Source organism: Dipodomys merriami, unplaced genomic scaffold (genome assembly GCF_024711535.1).
Source record: "Dipodomys merriami isolate MVZ:Mamm:240054 unplaced genomic scaffold, mDipMer1.0.p SCAF_137, whole genome shotgun sequence".
In the NCBI taxonomy this organism is placed as follows: domain Eukaryota; kingdom Metazoa; phylum Chordata; class Mammalia; order Rodentia; family Heteromyidae; genus Dipodomys; species Dipodomys merriami.
In genome coordinates this window covers 2,443,892-2,457,539 of record NW_027202682.1, presented here as the reverse complement: position 1 = coordinate 2,457,539, position 13,648 = coordinate 2,443,892, and the positions used below count along the sequence as shown (strand labels likewise).

The 13,648-nt window shown below is 45.8% G+C and overlaps 1 protein-coding gene across 4 annotated transcripts in view; it reads right to left on the bottom strand.

Moving 5' to 3' along the window:
* Positions 1-13,648, bottom strand: part of LOC138825461 (3-phosphoinositide-dependent protein kinase 1) — a 65,506-nt gene that overhangs the window by 26,349 nt on the left and 25,509 nt on the right. For all 4 annotated transcript variants that reach the window (XM_070020058.1, XM_070020057.1, XM_070020060.1 and 1 more), the window contains exons 2-3: positions 5,674-5,940; positions 215-257 (exon numbers count right to left, since the gene is read on the bottom strand). In XM_070020058.1, coding sequence (XP_069876159.1) covers positions 215-257; positions 5,674-5,883 — 253 coding nt within the window. In that variant the 5' untranslated portion in view covers positions 5,884-5,940. The remainder of the gene's footprint in view (positions 1-214; positions 258-5,673; positions 5,941-13,648) is intronic.

Here is a 13,648-nt window from a genome sequence, read left to right as displayed (position 1 = left end):
TGAGTTATTACAGTTGGATAAGGTAAAAAAAATACTGAAGATACAATTTAATTGTAGTTTTTCTAAAATCACTCACTTATAACAGCTTCATGGTCTCTAAGACTAGTCAGGCCTTGGACTCCAAATGTAGAATACACGCCCCTTCCCCCACCCCTCCCCGCACTGCCACCCTGCCTGCCTCAATCCCAGGTATACAGCTCACGGTAGTACTCACTGGCATATTCCCTGGAGGTAGCCAGTTCTCGGGCCAGGACAACCTGGTTTGGGAAGAAAAATAAAAAGAAACACACTGTAAAACACACTGTAAAGGAAAAGGAAAACATACCAGGAAACAGAGTCTGACAAATACTTCCCCATTCCTATACAATGCTTGAAATATTTAAATACTTTGAGCTCTGTACCAACGAACAGCAGAGAACCACTGACCATGTTAATGTGCTTTCAGAAGGGTCAACTTTTGGTAGTCTTCATAGTGTAGTGAAAGTATAAATTCAAGAACCTTCTAGACTAACATTTCTAAATACTATCAACAAGTGGGTACCGGAGACTTCGTCAGGTGCTGGTGGCTCATCCTCATAATTCTAGCTACTAGGGAGGCAGAGGTGAAGAGGCCAGCTCCAACCAAAGATCGAGGACCTGTCTCAAAAACATAACCAGAGGCTCAGTGTCGGTGACTATGCCTGTAATCCTAGCTACTCTGAGGATTTTGGTTCAAAGCCAGCCCGGGCAGGAAAGCCTGTAAGATTATCTCCAATTAACTATTGAAAAGCCAGATATGGCATTGTGGCTCAAAGTGGTAGAATGCTCACCTTGAACACAAAAGTTCAGGGAGTTCAAGCCCCAGAACCAATACAAAAACAAAACAAAAAAGAATAGGCTGGAGGCTTATCACTACCAAAAATAAAAAAAAAAAAAAACAACAAAACAAATAAACCTTGAAAGATAGGTCCTTTCAGGATATATTCACTGCAAGCTCACATTTCATTTGATAACTAAATGTGATCATGGGCATAAAAGGCAAAGGGGAGGAAACAGCACAGGAGTTCACCTTTCCAGGATACCCCCATGCAGGGACAGGGTATCCAACGCAGCTGCCCTGACATGGAAAAGACCAATCTGCACTAGCAAACTCTAGGCACACCTGAGGCAAAATGGAAGCAACTGATGGGTACAACATTTGACTACAGCGTGCCAGCAACAGCTCTGCTATGGGAGCATTGGCCCTTCCATGGTCAGAATGAACACGTGTGTCTCATAAAATGCCTGTAGAGGGACAGTCTGGGCCTGGTACAAAGACCTTGAGGCGGACACAGGGTTGTGGGAATACTGTGACTCAGAGTCCCAGTCTGTGACAAGCTCCTCAGACATGGTCCTAGAAGAGCACTGAGATGCCTGCTGTTATCGAGAACATCAGGCTTACTTACTTACGTGGAAAAACCTCAAACGATCTTTCTTGAAGAACATGTCACAAGCACAAGTGCTAGCTTCGTACTCGGGAAAAGGGAAGAAGAAGCTGTCATAGAACACTATCACTCAGTAGAATCCTTTCTAAGGAGATACTTATGTAATCTTTCTATTGTCTAGAATTTCATAAGCAGGTTTCCCACAGGAACAGAAGGATCTTCTAGAAAAATCACGTGTGATTTGCGATTTCCTCCATGGCAGCAGAAGTGTCCCCAGGGGCCTGCCCACTGTGTAGCACTATGCTCTGCCATGTCAAGATTCTGCTCTGCTGGTAACTACACTGCTTCACATGCATACTCACCCTTCCCTGGAAGTCTAATTCTAAGTGCTGTTTCAGAAATGGTGAGGCAGACTGGCAGGAAACTCTTATCTGAGATGGAGGCTGCAGGTTCCAAGCAGGCCTGCAGTTGTCCCCAAGCAGCTCAGCACTGGCCAAGACAGCTGCAGCACCCAGGAAGGATGGTGCATCTCTTGCACACCCAGAACAACCCAGGGTCAAGGGTGATACCACAAGGAAGTCCTCACTCTTAGTCAAGATAAAAGAGGGGGCTGGGAAGGTGGCTCAGTTGGTAGAGCGCTTGCCTTGCATGCATGAGGGCCCTGGGTTCAATTCCTCAGCACCACATAAGCAAAAAGAAAAAAGCTGGAAGTGGCGCTGTGGCTCAAGTGGTCGAGCGCTAGCCTTGAGCTGAAGAGCTGAGGGACAGTGCCCAGGCTGAGTTCAGGCCCCATGACGGGACCCAAAAACAAAATTTAAAAAAAAAAAAAAGATAAAGGAGGAAAGCTGCGGGCGAGAGGAAACTTCACTGACCTGTCATAGTGGTGAAAGGGGTCTCTTCCTGCAAGGAGCAGTAAGAGCCAGAACCCCTGGAGCTATTTTCATGGTTGGGAGTTTTTTTTCCCACAAGGGCAACACAATCCTTCTAAAAACAAAGTTATTTCACAAAGATTGCTAATGAAAATAATCTAAATTAAAAGTGTAAGGGCAGGGAAACCAGTAAAGGAAGGGGCGATGTCCACAAAAGAAATGTCCTCGTTATCTGACTTATGAAATGGCAACCCCTCTGTACAATACCTCATAATAACAGTAAAATTACATTTTTTTAAAAATTCAGAGCCAGCTAGCTGGGCGCTGGTGGCTCACGCCTATAATCCTAGCTACTCATAAGGCTGAGATCTGAGGATAACAGTTCAAAGCCAGCTCTGGCAAGAAAGTCTCTGACATTCTTTTTTTTTTTTTTTTTTTGTCGGTCGTGGGGCTTGAACTCTGGGCCTGGGCACTGTCCCTCAGCTCTTCAGCTCAAGGCGAGCGCTCTACCACTTGAGCTACAGGGCCACTTCCGCTTTTCTGGTGGTTTATTGGAGATAGGAGTCTCACAGTCTTTCCTGCCCGGGCTGGCTTTGAACCGCGATCCTCAGATCTCAGCCTCCTGAGTAGCTAGGATTACAGGCGTGAGCCACCAGCGCCCGGCGTCTCTGACATTCTTATCTCCAATTAACCACCAGAAAACCAGAAGTGGCGCTGTGGCTCAAGTGGCAGAGCACACGCCTTGAGCTGAAGAGCTGAAGGACAGCATCCAGGCCCAGAGTTCAAGCCTCACCACCTACAAAAACTATATATGTATGTCTGTGTGTGACTGTGTGTGACTGTGTGTGACTGTGTGTGTGTGTGTGTGTGTGTGTGTGTGTGTGTGTGTGTGTGTGTGTGTGTGTGTAGAGAGGGGGGGGAGGGGGAGAGACAAAGAGAAAGAGAACGCATACCAGCCAAGCAAAGGTGGTTCACACCCATAATCCTAACTACTCAGGAGGATGAGATCTGAGGATTACAGTTCAAAGCCAGCCCCAGCAAGAAAGCCCATGAGACTCTTATCTCCGATAAACCACCAAAAAACCAGAAGTGGCATTATGGAGCAAAAGAGCTCAGGGACAGAGTTCAAGCTCCACAACTAATAATAATAGTAACAACAACAACAATAATCATCATCATCACTGATGATGATGGTGGTGGTGATAAGAGAGAGAGAGCCAGGCGCCAGTGGCTCACACCTGTAACCCCAGCTACTCAGGGCTGAGATCTGAGGATCCTGTTTTGAAGCCAACCCTGGCAAGAAAGTCCATGAGGCTCCAATCTCCAATTAATCACAGAAAAAGCTGAAGGTGGTGCTGTGGCTCAAGTGGTAGAGCACTACCTTTGAACAAAAACAGCTCATGGACAGTGCTCAGATCCAGAGTTCAAGCCCTAGGGCCAGCACACAACACACACACACACACACACACACACACACACACACACACACACACACACACACACACACACACACACACACACACACACACACACACACACACACACACACACACACACACACACACACACACACACACACACACACACACACACGGAAGGAGAGAGATGGGGGAGGGGGAAGAAGTGTACGGGCTACAGAAGTTTAGCATTAATTTAAACCAGATGTTCTTGTTCTTTGTATTTTAGAATCTTTATAAATGTAAAAAAAGACACAGGAAAATAAAAAGAAAATAAATTTCATATATGGATTCTTTCATAAGGGCCATGCCAGAAAGACCGGTGATTCAGGAACTCTCAAAAGTGAGGCACCTCCAGTGCCCATGTGAGAATGGAGACCACAAAATGAGGCCGCCCAGTGCCGGAATCTCTTTTTGTGGGGGCTTTGAATTGACAGTATACACCCCGATACTTGCTTAGTACACACAGCACCCTGGGTTTGATCTCTAGCACTGAAAGACCAAAAAAAAAAAAAGTTTTTTGGCGGTATTTTGGAATGAACCCAGGATCTACCTAGTTATGTCTCAGTTCTTTTTGCTTCCTTTTGTTTGTGGGACAGAGTCTCACTATCTTTGTGACTGGGCTGTTCTTTTTTTTCTTTGTCAGTCGTGGGGCTTGAACTCTGGGCTTGGGCGCTATCCCTCAATTCTTCAGCTCAAGGTAAGCCCTCTACCGGGTTTTCTAGTGGTTTATTGGAGATAAGAGTCTCATGGACTTTCCTGCCTGGGCTGGCTTTGAACTGTGATCCTCAGATCTCAGCCTTGTGAGAGTTGCTAGGATTATAGGTGTGAGCCACTGGCACCTGGAAAACTTTTTTTGAGGTTGCCAGTTTCAGAGGAAAAAACACTAGAAAATGTAAATCTCATGAATGTGATGATTGAGGGTACCAACCAAGGTAATATCTGTTTATGAAATTGAAAACAAATGTCCAAGGCATACTACTTTACATATTAAAGCAAGCAAAACACAAACCAACCACTTAACACACAAGGAAGATACAAAAAAGGTAGTTAGGGGCTGGGAAGATGGCTCAGTGGTAGAGCGCTTGCCTTGTATGCATGAGGCCCTGGGTTCGATTCCTCAGCACCACATAAGCAAAAAGAAAAAAGCTGGAAGTGGCGCTGTGGCTCAAGTGGTAAAGCGTTAGCCTTGAGCTGAAGAGCTGAGGGACAGTGCCCAGGCCCAGAGTTCAGGCCCCATGACCGCCCCCCCCCCCCAAATAAAAGAAATGTACTCAAAAAAGGTAGTTAAATGTAACCAAAAATCTCTGATGAGATAATAACATTAATACTAACTTTCAACCTAAGGAACTGAAAAGCTTGTAGGGAGGGTAGCTTGACAACAGGTGGGGAGATATAGAACAAGATAAACTGCTAGTACTATATTAGAATGAAATTTTAACTGTGTTTTAAAACACACACACACAAATTGAGCTCGAGGCATGGCTCAAGCAGCACAGTACCTGCCTAGCAAATGGAAATTGCTCAGTGCTCAAACCCCAATATTGCCAAAAACCACAAATTTTACTTAAAAATCAATCAATCAATCAATCAATCAAGAGATGCTTTTTTTATTTTTTTTTGAAACACGGTCTCACAATGCTGCCAAGCCAGCCTTAAACACCTGGATTTAAGCAGTCACCCTGCCTCAGCTTCCCAAGTACTAGTACTGCAGGTACATGTCATCCGTATAAAACAATGCTTTGTACAGCTTCCAGATGGAAGTCAGGTTTAGATGTTTTAGCCACACTCCCCGGGGGTCTACTAGGGGAAATCCACCCTCTCCACAGACTCCACTGGCCTGGCCGGTGGCGTGGAGTCGGGTATGCTAGCTCCAAGGCCCACTACAACCCGCCACGGAGAGGGATACAAGCTTGTTTAACAAGCAGTACAACACATACTCACGGTTGAAAAAGAGCCCTCGCCAAGAATCTTCCCAAACTTGAAGTCTTCAGGCCGTTTCTTACGAGGCTGTGGAGGCGGCTGGGAAGCGTGCTGCAGGGGGTTGGTATTTGGCCGGGACTCAGCTGTGGTACCGTCCATGGTGGATCCCTGCCTGCTGACACTGCTGGAAATGCCAGAGGCTGCGCCAGACTCGGTCTGGGCCCTCACCATTGATGGGGACGGACAGGCACATAACACCACGCTGGACTGAATGGGAACAGCATCATACTGTGGGCACAGAGGAGAGAGGTAACACTTAAGCAGCTCACTTGCCCTAAACAGACAGACTGCCCACAGTGTAACTCCACAGTTTGTCTCAACAATGCTGAGGGCAGGAAAAGCCCATTTGCCTTGCGATTAGGGCCGAAGCCCTCCCCTCTCTCTTCCCTGCTCACATCCTGATGTGTGTGGCAGGCCAGTCCTCGTCTCTCCTTCAGCACTGCAGTCTTTAACCAACCCCTCAAGGCCAAGCTAAGGCAACCACAGATAGCGCTGTGCACTTTTAATTAAGAGAGAAGAGTAGATAAGAGCAATGATTGAATAGGTTTACAATATACAGAGACACTCAATAATGACTTTGATAAAGCAAGCATATTCATACAACTGTGGCTGGCACCCAAAACCAGTATTGCTATTCAAAGGTTTTTGGAAAGCAATTTGGCAATTGTTAACAAAATGACTACTCACAGAAATAGGAAAGATGATACATATAGTTAAAAAACAGAAATGGAAGCCTGTGGTTGTGCACACTGGTTATTCTAGTACACAGGAGGCTGAGACAGGAAGATTCTGAGTTCCAGGCCAGGCTGAGCTACAAAGGAGGCTACATATAAATAAACAAATAACAAAACAGAAGTGGGAAAGAGAAAGGATCAGATAATGCTTAAAGCCAAACTGACACTACACAAAATTGTACCCAAATCATCAAAGATGTTTTTTTCCAGCTCTGCCCATGGTGTGTCCTCACAGAAGTGACACTGGCTCAACTATAAAAGAAAACATGAGGACTGGGAAGGTGGCTCAGTGGTATAGTGCTTGCCTAGCATGCATGAAGCCCTGGGTTCAATTCCTCAGTACCACATACAAAGAAAAAGCCAGAAATAGCACTGTGGCTCCAGTGGTACAGTGCTAGCCTTGAGCAAAAGAAGCTCAGGGACAGTGCCCAGGCCCTGAGTGCAAGCCCCAGGACTGGCAAAAAATAAAAATAAAAATAAAAATAATAAAACATGCAATCAGGGCATCCAGGTATTAGTCTCTAACAGTCCTTCCCACTACAGAACCCAGGAGAGCACTGGATTTATCTCAGTGTGGTCCTGGAACCCACATTGTATCTGAAAAACAGGGGCCTCCCCGCTGGTTCCCACAGGAGGGAAGGACAGGGCAGTATCCTGCCAAAACTTTTACTGGCCAAGATGAAGCCCATTCAAATAAAAAACCATACTGAGAAAAGCCATAGGACTACAATGATATTAAAAATGTGGTAAAAAAAGGAGGAGGTAACAATGCTCAACAGGAAATGTACTCATTAACTTACTCGTGTAACTGTAACCCCTCTGTACTGTATCTTTACAATAAAAAATATACACTAAAAAAATGCAATTGGGCTGGGATGTAGCTCAGTGGCCTAGCAAGTGCAACGTCCTGGGTTCGATCCCCAGTATCAAAAAAGAAAAGACGAAAAAAAAAAATGCAATTAAAAAAACTGAAAAAAAAATGTGGGAAAAGTCTATCAATATGATAATATAAAAGGCTAAGAAAGTAGAGACATGGCACAAAAGTACAGCACCAGCCTTGAGTAAAAAAGATAAGGGAAGCTGGGTGCTGGTGGCTCATGTCTGTAATCCTAACTACTCAGGAGACTGAGACCTGAGGATTGGGGTTCAAAGCCAGCCTGGGCAGGAAAATCTGTGAAACTCTTATTTCTAATTAACTACTAGAAAACTGGAAATGGCCTGGCATGATGGCTCATGTCTGTAATCCTAGCTACTCAGGCCCAGAGCTCAAGCCCCATGACCACCACCACCACCACCAACAACAACAACAAGAACAAGCTGAAAGTGCAACAACAACAACAACAAGAACAAGCTGAAAGTGCACCATGGCTCAAAGTGGTAGAGCACTAGCCTTGCTCAGGCCCCAAGTTCAAGTGCCCACGACACACAGACACAGACACACAGACACAGAAGACACAGACACAGACACACAAGACACAGACAGACACAGAGACACAAATACACACACACACACACACACACACACACACAAATACACACACACACACACACACACACACACACACACACACACACACACACACACACACACACACAAAGATAAGAGAAACCCAGAGACCCAGAATTCAAGCCCCAGTACCAGCACAAAATAAATGAATAGCTGAAAAGACTGGTTAATATGAATTCATGAGAATAAAGGAGTATGGACACATAGTTTTTCCCTTGAATTGTCTGAATGTTTCTTTATACTCCTCTAGGTAAATAGGAAAGGTACACAGTGAGAATCATGAAGAAGCAAAAGTTCTGAAAACCAGTAACTGTATCAAGCATGGGAAAGGTAAGTGAGCCCACAATAGGCAAGAGTGAGCCTAGATGGCAACTAAGCCACCATGGAGAAGAGCTACTGGAGATGCTCATCTGAAAATCATAGAAAAGAGCTACTGGAGATGCTCATCTGAAAATCATAGAGAAAAGCTACTGGAGATGCTCATCTGAAAATCACAAAATGCCCAATGAGGATAAAAACAAATCTAGAAGGAACATCCTGTGACCCAAACATGATGAGCGTGGAGGTAGAGAAGGGAAGCAGCAGATGGTGATGACAGGCAGGCACCTGGCTGTCCTGGGGTATGGTGGAGCTCCTTGGCTCCCCACAGGAGGCCCAGAAGCATACCGCCATGGACTCTTGCCAAATGGTAGCATCAGGAAATCTGCACTTGCTCCATAGCTCAGGAGAGACAGTTCTCCTTCTGATGGTCTGCTATGGCCACCATTCACTGCAAGGTGAAGACAGAGTCACTCCAAGATGTACGACTATGGTTTAAAATGAGAGGCCTACCAAACACTTTTATCAATGATAGGGGAACAGCTGACTTTGTAGTAAGTATTTAAAAATCTGATCAATGAGTTTCATTTTCCAGTGTGCCAAAGGGTATTTAAAATCCCACTGAAATCCTCAGCAGATGTAGAGTGTTAGTAAACTGAAGAAAAGCCCAAATACTAGAAAGTATTTTCTTTTTTTTTTTTGGCGGGGGGTCCGGTCATGGGGCCTGAACTCTGGGCCTAAGCGCTGTCACTCAGCTCTTCAGCTCAAGGCGAGCAGTCTACCACTTGAGCCACAGTGCCACTTCCAGCTTTTTCTGCTTATGTGGTGCTGAAGAATCAAACCCAGGGCCTAATGCATGTGAGGCAAGCACTCGACCACTGAGCCACCTTCCCAGCCCCCTCTGGCAACTTTTTGTAAGTTTGGAATTCATTCTAAGTAAAAGTGAAATATAGTGTTAGAGAATGCAAAATTAGATGACTACGAACATTGCAAAATGTTAGTATTCTCTATAGAAGACACTGACAAAATGGAAAATAGTTGTTAAAATAGTGAGGTTACATATTTTTATTTATTTTATTTTTTTGCAATAAAGCCAGGTCAAATATAACTGAAACCAAGGGGTTTGTGCTAAGGAAAAGGAAGGCTGGCAGTCCAGAATCTCTGACATGTCTAGAAACAGTCCTCGACACTGCTGGAATCACTGAAAACCCTCTTAACTTTCTCCGCCAGAGTCAGTGACTTCATGATTAGGTTCTATCAATACCATAATGATTTTTCCCCTATCACTGAACTTACAGCACAAATCTAAACAGATTCTCACAACTCTCCCTTTGCAGATGACAAGAATTATCTACTTTCAGGAGCAATGATAAATAGGAAAAAGTGGTCACCAGGCTCAAGACCGGCAAGGACTGTGATCTACCAGGACTGGGCTCCCAGAGGAATTGTGCAGAATGCCACTCTAAGTGCACTTTGCAAGGTTCCTGGACCCAGCGAAGAGTCTCCCCAGCTGCCCTGTAAGCAAACCCTCAGATTAGACTTTGGAACAGTGGGAGAAGGCTAACCTGCCGAGACATATAATGGGAGAGGTAAAAGGAGCTAGTACTTTACAGCTCACAGTGTTGGGCACACTCCATCATTGGAAACTGACCTGGCCAAGCCTTGGTTATCATCACTGTCCTACTCAATGTTCAGTTCAGATTGGAGTCTCACAGACTTTCCTGCCTGGCTTGAACTGCAATCTTCAGATCTCAACCTTCTGAGTAGGTAAGAGTATAGGAATGAGCTACCAGCAGCTGGCACAATCAACAGTATGTAAACTGCATGCATGTGCACGTGCATGCATGCACATGTACATGCGCGCGCGCGCACACACACACACACACACACACAGAGGATGTTGGGTTAAAGAAAGAGCAAGATGCTGTCCAGTCTGCAAGGCACATTAAAAATCCTAATGTGATGTTTAGGAAATGATAAAAAAAATTTGTTTTTTTTTTTAGTTGGGGCTTGAGCTCTGGGCCTGGGTGCTGTCCCTCAGCTCTTCAGATCAAGGCTAGCACTCTAACACTTGAGCTACAGCGCTACTTCCAGTTTTCTGAGTGTTTATTGGAGATAAGAGTTTCACAGATTTTCCTGCCAGGGCTGGCTTTGAACTGCGATCCTCTGATTCAGCCTCCTAAGTAGCTAGGATTACAGGCGTGAGCTACAGGTGCCGGCTTAAAAGCTTAGTTTTGTGATATAAACTGTATAAAATCTGAATCACAGGTGTGACTTTAAATCCAGGAACACTGAATTGGAACAGAGTGGGGAAGGAAGGAGCGCACAGAGCTGCAGCTCAAGCGGTAGAGCACCAGCCTTGAACAGCGCCCAAGCCCTGAATCCAAGCATTTACAAGCCTGAACCTAAATTCTGTGTGTTCAAGTCTCCTGCCAAGCAAGGCCCAAGGAGGCGATGGTAACACTGTCCTCCAGCAAGATGGGTCCAGCTGCTTTTCGACCAGGTGAGGGAGTTTCCAGCCAGCGACAAGCAAACCTAACAGGATCTTCAGAGCTAGCCGTCAACCAGTGGCTAGTGAGTGACACAGCAAGTCAAAAATGCCTTAATTCAGAGATTTGGGAGAATGTGTTGTTTCCTAAAAACAGACAATTGCATATGGAGTGAAATCTTGGACATAAATTCAGATTGTGACTGTCAGTTAGGATAGAAGACCTAACTCTGCATTCACAAGCCTTTTGATCCAACAAGCAGTCTGGAAAAAATTGCTAAGATTGATACTGGGGACCAAACTCTGGGTCTCACACATTAGTCAAGCACTCCACCAACCAAGAAAGTTCTTATTCTGGTGCTGGTGGCTCATGCTCTAATTGTAGCAACTCAAGAGCTAAGCTCTGAGGATTATAGCTCAAAGCTAGTCTGAGCAGAAAAGTCTGTAAGACTTATTTCTAACTAACCAGCAAAAAGCTAGAAGCGGATCAGGACACCAGTGGCTCATGCCTATAATCCTGGTTACTCAAGATGCTGAGATTTGAGAATCCCATTTTGAAGCCAGTCTGGACAGACAAAAATGAAAGTCTCTTATCTCTAATCAACTAGCAAAAAAGCCAAAAGTGAAGGTGTAGTTCAAGTGATAGAGAGGTCCATCCTTGAACAAAAAAGCCAAGTGACAGCATGAAGCCCTGAGTTTAAGCCCAGTGCAGGAGAGGAGAAAAGAAAGGAGGGAGGGAGGGAAAGTTAGTTCTTGGTCAAGGTGGTGAGCAGTACTGCTTCCTTATGGTAGTCAGGACCTCAGCCCCACCTTATGCTATAAGTGACATCCAAGAAGTAAGGTTCCAGCCTGCCACAATGGCTGAGAAGATGGTACTGAAGGCAGCAGGTAGAGCACATCAACAAAAGGCCAGGTGTTACTGAAGAACTGGTCCTGACGTCCTCTCATCAAACTGGCTATTCTTGGAAAGACAACCCTGGTATCAAACACCCTTTTGAGGGACAAAAAACAACAAAGAATGCTTTTGCTGACCTTAGGATCACTTACCAAGAAAAACTATCTTCAGCTCAAAACTTCCTGACTGCAACTTTTAACAAGAGTTCTGACGCTTGGGTAGTCTCCTGAAACATATAGACCCCTGGAAGCAGATCCCTGGGCCTCTGGTTTATGGGCAAATGTATAGGGAACCTTTTCTTTTCTTTCTTTCTTTGTCTTCCTTCCCTCCCTTTTCTCTCCCTTCCTTCCTCCCTCCCTCTTTCTTTTCAGTTATAGGGCTTAAACTCAGGACCTGGGTGCTGTCCCCAAGCTACTTTTGCTCAAGGCTAGTGCTCTACCACTTTGAGCCACAGTGCCACTTCTGGTTTTCTGGTGGATAATTGTAGTTAAGAGTCTCACAACTGGGCAGGGAAGGTGGCTCAGTGGTAGAGCGCTTGCCTTGCATGCATGAGGCCCTGGGTTCGATTCCTCAGCACCACATAAGCAAAAAGAAAAAAGCCGGAAGTGGCGCTGTGACTCAAGTGTTAGAGCTCTATCCTTGAGCTGAAGAGCTGAGGGACAGTGCCCAGGCCCAGAGTTCAGGCCCCATGACCGGACCCAAAAAAAAAAAAAAAAAGAGTCTCACAACTTTCCTGCCCAGGCTGATTCTGAACCCTGATCCCCTGATTGCAGCTTCCTCAGTAGCTAGGATTTACAGGTGTGGACTATGGGTGCCTGGCTCTTCTTTTCTAGCTGAGTAGTTTCCATGGTTACAATGAAGACCTCCAGAACAGATCCTTACAGGACAGCAATGCCCTCATAAGGGTATGTCTGCACTTGTCCTGCACTCTGCTGATCCCTCAATCTAGGTGCCAACCAGGCCACGTGGCCAAGGCTCTTATAGTCCATCGCACTTGCCAGCCAGATCATGGGGGCTTGCTAGAAATGCTAATGTTGTGGACAGCTCAACCTACCCCAGCAGAGCCTAGGATACCAGGCAGCACTGACTCAAGAAAAAGCAAAGCATCACTGGGTACAAAGCCTGCCTGCTTCCTCTCCAACACTAGTCTACAAACGAGACAGTAAGTGCCCTGGGAAACCTCAAGCCACTTGAGCGGGTGTGGAGAAGACAGAGGGTGCCGTGGGAAGCTGAGATATAAAGGACAGGAAGGATGTGTTCTGTTGTTACTGGTGCTGTTTATCATGGAGCAGCAAAGATCCACTTCAGCCAGCCCCAGACATGTCATTTCCCCACCCCCAACCCAGTCCCAGTCGTGGGGCCTGAACTCTGTCCCTCAGCTCTTCAGCTCAAGGAGAGCACTCTACCACTTGAGCCACAGCGCCACTTCCAGCTTTTTTCTGCTTATGTGGTGCTGAGGAATCAAACCCAGGTAGGGCCTCATGCAGGCGAGGCGAGCGCTCTACCACTGAGCCACCTTCCCAGCCCGACATTCCTGAGTAGCCACTTTCACTGCACAGAACTCAGGCATCAGAAGAGAAGCCACTTGGTCCTGGCCAGTTTCAGTGCAGGAGACTGAGTTCTGCCACTATAACTACCTGGTCATCAAACAGACCATTAAATAAGCTCTTTCCCCCAGGGACTGTAGATGTCCAGGGTATAAGCAGTGGTCACAGATGCAGTCCCACAGCAACCTCTTAGAGGTATGGCCATGCCTAATGCCTCCAGCTCAGATACCCTGACATATTCTATCCCAGGGATAGGCTATCAATCAGGGTGCTTTTGTCCCCTAGCTGAAACTTATCAATGAGTGGAGACATTTTGGAGAAAGCATTATTGGTATCTGGAGACACCCCACAACAAAGAATGACTGGGCCCATGGGTCAACAGTTCCTACTGAGAACTTGTTCTGGCCTCACAGATTCTGTATAAAATCAGGGGTGTGACTTTAAGTC